General features: G+C 52.5%; 1 protein-coding gene across 1 annotated transcript in view; it reads left to right on the forward strand.

Annotated features, from left to right (window-relative positions):
* The window catches only part of PPARGC1B (PPARG coactivator 1 beta), a 42736-nt gene extending 40688 nt beyond the window's left edge, over nucleotides 1-2048 (forward strand). The window contains exons 11-12 of the mRNA XM_062502268.1: nucleotides 255-409; nucleotides 1945-2048. Of these exons, the coding sequence (XP_062358252.1) occupies nucleotides 255-409; nucleotides 1945-2048 (259 nt within the window). The remainder of the gene's footprint in view (nucleotides 1-254; nucleotides 410-1944) is intronic.
* Nucleotides 2049-6000: the final 3952 nt, after the last annotated feature.

A 6000-nucleotide genomic window follows, 5' to 3' on the forward strand; every position in this document is an offset into this window, starting at 1 on the left:
GTGGCCAGTGAGATGTAGCCCAGGACTCCAGCAGCTACAGGTAGCTCCTCTCCCCAAGCCCCAGAGGTTCACATCAATCCCATGGGTCAGCCAAACCCTCAGTCTTGGTACTTTTGGAGGAGATCCAGCGTGTCCAGACATCCAAGGGCATCTGTGGGATGGAGGAGTGGAAGAATGATGGGCCAGGGCTGTAATGCTGCATCACGAGGGCTGTGGGGCTCATCACACTTTGCATTCTTTCTCTGGTTGCTCAGGGGGGAGAAGTATGGCTTCATCACGTACCGGTACTCCGAGCACGCCGCCTTATCGCTGAAGAACGGCCCCTCACTAAGGAAGAGGAACGAGCCCTCCTTCCAGCTCAGCTCTGGTGGCCTGGGGCGCTTCTTCTGGACCAGATATGCTGACCTGGGTGAGGAATCTGCAGCTGCTTTGTCTCCTTTATCAGCACACAGCTGTCACAGCACACTGCAGCGCTGAGCCCTGGTCACGCAGGGATCCCAAACGCCTTCAGAGCCTGCAGGAGAAGCCCACTGGCTTTCCTGTGGCTCATGGCTCAGGCAGGTGGATTGTGAAACTGGGCAGAAGAAAAAAAAAATAATGGTGTGAGGCATCAGGGTGTGTTGGCTGCAAAATGTGGCATCACAGCCTGGGGCTGCTGGGTCTCAGCTGAGCGCAGCCCATCCTGTGTCTGCTGAGTTTGTGCACAGTGCTGGAGGCTTTCCAGCAGAAAACTCCCTTCCCAGGCATTAGAGAAGGCAGTCAGCAACATTTCATTAGCCCAAGAGGTGATGTGGGTGGTTTGCTGCTCTGCAGGACGGATTCACCACGCTGCACATGCACTCTGGAGCCAAAGTGACAGCTCTGAAATGTGCTGTGGTGGCATTAATCCTTTCAGTGCTTCAACAAGGTCTCAGTGACTGTGTCACCAGGGCTGCAGCCTCAGCTGAGGGCCAGGAGCCAAACCCTGTGCTAGTCCTGCAAGAGAAATGTGTCCCAGGCTTTGCCCAGCCCTCCTTGCTTCAGGTGTTCCACCAACACTGTGTGTTTATTTCTGTACCCTCTGCAGGGGCTGAAGGGTTCTGGATCCCACTTGATGAGTGAAAGACTGAGGTCCAGAAAATAAAGCCCCAATCTTGACTTACCTCCAGATGCCGTATCTGATACAAGTACTCCCTGATTTTTTATCACCTTGCAGTATCTGCTCTGCTTAGAGCAGCCATCCCTTGACTTTGATTGTGGGCACGAATGTCCATTTTTCATTTTAATAAATCCCAGAGCCTCCCATTTTGGGCACAGAGAAATTAGGAACCAGATGAGGAAGATGGTGTCTGTGCAGTGCTATGGGGAGGGGGACCAGGGCTGCCCCCCCGTCTAAGAGAAACCCCCTCAGTGCTCCTCACCTGATGTCTGCAGATCCACCAGTCACTCCCTTCCTGCACAGCCTGGCTCATTCCTAAAATCCTGCTCATCCTGGTACAGGCTGAGAAGGGGAGCTCCCAGGCAGAGCTGAAATGCATCCACACCATTCAAAAATATACACCAAATATGTTAAGCTGCTGTGAAACTAGGCAGCTTATGTGCTGAATTCCCTGGGTTTTCCACGCCGTGTTCAGCTCCTGGCACAGGGCTGGCAGTGGAGCAGGCTGGCTCTGCCACCAGCACAGCTCCCATGGGATGGCCCTGTGTCAGCCCCTCCAAATTCAGCTGCACCCAGCAGATTTTTTCATCCCTGGCAGTGAATGTCAGTGGTGTGTGCCCTGCCCAGCTGGACCTGACTGCATTTCCTCTGGCCCAGCTCTTTCCAGTGTCCCCAGTCCTGTCACCATCACCTCTGTGTCCAGCCTGGCTGTGCCCTGCTGTGCCTCAGTTTCCCTCCCCATGAGGCAGAGAGGACGCTGATCCCCCCTCCCTGACCCGGCTGCCTTGTGTCCCTGCCATTTTCAGATTGCAGCACGGACGAGTCCTCCCCGGCTCCGGTGAAAAGCAAGTACGAGACCATGGATTTCGACAGCTTGCTGCAGGAGGCTCAGCTCAGCCTGCATCGGTAACAGCCTTAACCTTGGAGGAATACCTCAATACCTCAGTCAAGGCACTTCCAATATGTTTACGTTTTCAAAGAAATTATTCAGTCTATGGCAAGAGAGAGAGCGAGAGAGAGCGAGAGCACGCCCGCGAGAGAGAGACTGCTGTCCCCTGATCGATGTTTACATTGAACAAAGCTGCTTCTGTCTGTGAGTCCCCATGGTGTTGATGTCTCACTGCCACACGTTAGTCCCCCCCTCTGCTTCTGACTGGTTGTTTTAGGGTGAGCCTAGGAGCCCCCCGGCCCCTCTTTCCCTTCCCAGCCCTCCCCATGCTCCCGATGTGGAGTTGCAGCTGTGTTCACCATAACATTTTTTTTGTCTGTAGTGTGTGATGATGAAATTGTTCATTGTGAATAGAATCAGGATTATAAACTAATTTTTAATAGAAGAAGAGAAAAAAAAAAGTATATACTTAAAAAAAATGTATTTATGGCTCAGATGTACTGTAATTCAGATTTATTGTACCGCTTCCTTGATTTTTAACTATGCACTGTAATGAGGCACTTGCCACTCAGCAAATGGGGGTCAGAGCAGTCACAGAGCTGACATTCCCCTGCCTCCCCTGCTGGCAAACCGGGGTGCTCGGTGCTTGCCCCGGGGTCACCCATTTTGCTGTCAAAGCCATTCTTTGTGCTGGTGCGGCCCAAACCCCCCCCAGCATCACCCCCGTGCTGAGCTGGGTCCTGGTGGGTGATGGAGCCAGGGCCAGGCAGCTTTGCAGGCTGCAGAGGGTGGGAGAGGGGTGCTCTGCCTGCAGCCAGCGCTGCCTCAGGGGACAGGAGAGAGGGGCTGGGGGGCTGCAGCCAGCCAGGCCTGATCTGGTGGGTCCTGCTGGCACAGCCTGGGGGATGGATGTGGAGGAACTGGCTCCTCTCCAGCTCTTGGATGGCTGGAACACTGGCCAGGCCCTGCGGCTTGATCCACACTTGCTTCCGTACCCTGCAAAGCAAGCGGGGTGAGAAGACCTGTCCTTGCTCCTCGCTGGGCAGCCAGCCCAAAATCCAGCCCGAAGTCATCCAGCCCCAAAATCCAGCCCAAAGTCCAGCCCCAAATCCAGAGAGGCCGGGGGGCACAGCACCCACCCTGAGCACCCACCCAGCACCCTGCTGTAGCTGATAAGCCATACACGTCCCAGCACCCACCCACACCCCAGATCTCTCCAGCACCCGGGGCACAGCTCTGCCCCGGCTGGGTGTAAGTGTGAAATTCCTTTGTGGACTTGCCCTCCATGTGTGGGTGCAGTGGGATGGGGACACTGCCCTCCACCAGCCAGCCAGAGGCACCGTTCTCCCAAGGGAGCAGGAGTCTTGCTGCTCCTCAAGCCATTGCCACCTTCTCCTTTTATGTTTGAGCCCCAGAGACCACTAGGGATTCAGCCATCCTCTGTAGATAGAATATTATAGCCTTAACTCTGCCAATAGATAGATTAGAGTCTCCTGGGGTCTCCCCTCCCCATGACTTGGGGGTTTTATCCCCCAGTTCCCCGGGCATGTCCCGTTCAGCAGGGAGAGTGACCAAAGCCTCAGAAATGGCACGAGATGTGACACCACGAGCCAGAGCCCTGCCAGGGTGGCCCTGGGCTCTGGCAGGAGCAGGAATGCCGACACCAGCACAGTTCCCTGGCTGTTCCCCTCGGGGGAGCCGTGGTTCTGACAACACCCAGCCTGGCAGTGCCAGGACCTGGAGGCCACCGTGAGGTCCCCGAGCCACCACTGGTGACGTTCACTGCCAGGGAACAGTCCTTGTGCCATTTCAGCCTCAGCAGTGAAATCTGGTGTCTCTCCCACACCCCAAAACCTCCTGGTTCTCATCCCACGAGCAGCTCTGGCCGAGACTGAGCATCTGCTATTGGCAATTGCCTCATTGTAGCTTTGCCTTTTTCTGTCCTAGTATTTCCTCACGATGATGATGTTTACATGTGATTGCTATAGAGCTTATGTAGAATGTATATAGCGACACATTTAGGGTGGGTAGTACTGTCCTGTGCTGTGCTGATGTTTTTCAGAAAATGATCAATCCCAAAAAAAAAAAAAAAAGGAAAAAAAAAAACAACAAAAAAAGAAAAGGAAAAAAAAAAAAGAGAAGTAAATAAGTGGAATTCTTCCATCTCCCACTCAGCTGGGGGGCACCCATGGCTGAGCCCTGCTGGGGATGCATCAAGGGTGGTGGAGGGGAAGGGTGAGTGCAGAGCTGGGGGGCTCCAGCCCACTCCAGGGGATCACTCAGCCACTTCCCAAGCACTGGTTTTGGCATACCCAGGTATAGAATTTCCCAGTGTTTCCCTGTGGCTGGGTGCCCTGGGCTGGTCCTGCACAGAGCTCATCAGTACTGCAGCCCTAGGCTAGGAAGGGATGCAATAAGTGGTCTTCGTGGTGCCTGAAGCCTATAAGTGGGGTTGGGTTTTCCTTTTTTGCTTTGGGTTTTTACTTTTTTCTTTTTTTTTCCATTCACTTGGGATGGTTTGTTTTCCCTCCTCCCCAAAAAGATCATTTTTTTCCAAGACTTAATGCACTATGCTTAGAGCCCCTTGGGCTGTGTGCTGCCTGCCCTGGGGCTTCCCCCACCTTATAGCACTGGGTGAAAAATAAATTTCCACTCGATTTTTTTTTTTTAATTATTGTGGGTTTTTTTTTTTTTTATTTTACTCTAAAGGTGTCTTTAGCTCACAGTGCTCGAGTCTGCAGGAAGCTGGGTTGGGCACAGGGGCAGGTGAGAGCTCCCTCCTGAACTGCCTAAGGTTTGGATGCTGACAGGGAAATGGGGCAGGAGCAAAGCAATGCCCAGGCACTGCTGCCAGGGAAGCCAGAGGTGCCCAGAGCTTTGCAGGACCTGCCAGGGACTGGGGATCCCCCTTTTACATCCCACCCATCCTGTGGCATCACCTTGGGTTCCCCTCAAAAAGGGACCCCTCACACCCCAGCCCCGACTGTGGGATGGGCAGGAGAAACTGGGAGCAAAAGGGTTTATTCTGGGAGGCAATAAGTCAGGAGGAGATTTATTTTTTTAAAACTGTGGAAGTATGGAATGTCCCCCAGCCGTTTCCTGCAGGTGCTGTGGGGAAGTGCTGAATGTGAAGAGTTTCTGATAAAATGCCCCTTTGCTTGTTTTGCACAGGTTTGCCCCAGAAAAGCTCTGTTCAGGGGAGGGCAGCAGGTTTCTGGCTGGAATCCAGTGTGTCCCTGAGGCTCCGCAGGGAGGAGCAAACATTTCTGAGTGTGTGGGCTGAATGCAGAGGACAATCCCAGGTTTTAAGGTTGGATGCTGCCCCAAAGCAAAGGTTTCTCTCGATTCCTCTTTCACATCTTTCAGGAAGCAGCAGCTCAGTCACCACGTTACAGTCCCAAGTGTGACCTCAGCTCTGGGCCACGCAAATGAGTTTTGCAAATGCAGATCAACACGGTTTTCTCCTTTTTTTGGGGGGAATTTTTTTTTTCTTTCTGGAGTTCTGCTGGGTCCTGAGTCCAAGCGGTGTTGGAGCTGAACCCGTTCTGTTCTAAATCCATCCCTGACAATCTCAAGCAATATAGAGCCAAATGCAGCCTTGGGGTTTCATTTTGGGGTTTCCAAAATTCCTCTTCCCTCGCCCTCCCCGGGGCCAGGGGCAGCAGCAGGAGCTGGGGAGGGAGTGTGTGAGTGCATGTGAGAAAGAGAGAGAACAGTTCAATTGATGCATTTCTTGAGAAAGGTGTAAGAATTTCACCTAAAAAGGGGCACATCTGCTTTGTTATTTATATTTTAAAAAGCTAAATTCTGTCTTTTTCTTCTTTTTTTTTTTTAAGTAAAAGGACACTGCTCATAATTATTAGGGGTCAATTCTGCCTCCCTTGCTCATGCTAAGTAAGTGCTACTTAACTCTGCAATTTTCTACTTGCAGAGTGAGTAAAAGCAGCAGAATTGATCCCTCTATGATTAAGAA

Source organism: Cinclus cinclus, chromosome 14, assembly GCF_963662255.1.
Source record: "Cinclus cinclus chromosome 14, bCinCin1.1, whole genome shotgun sequence".
Taxonomy (NCBI): domain Eukaryota; kingdom Metazoa; phylum Chordata; class Aves; order Passeriformes; family Cinclidae; genus Cinclus; species Cinclus cinclus.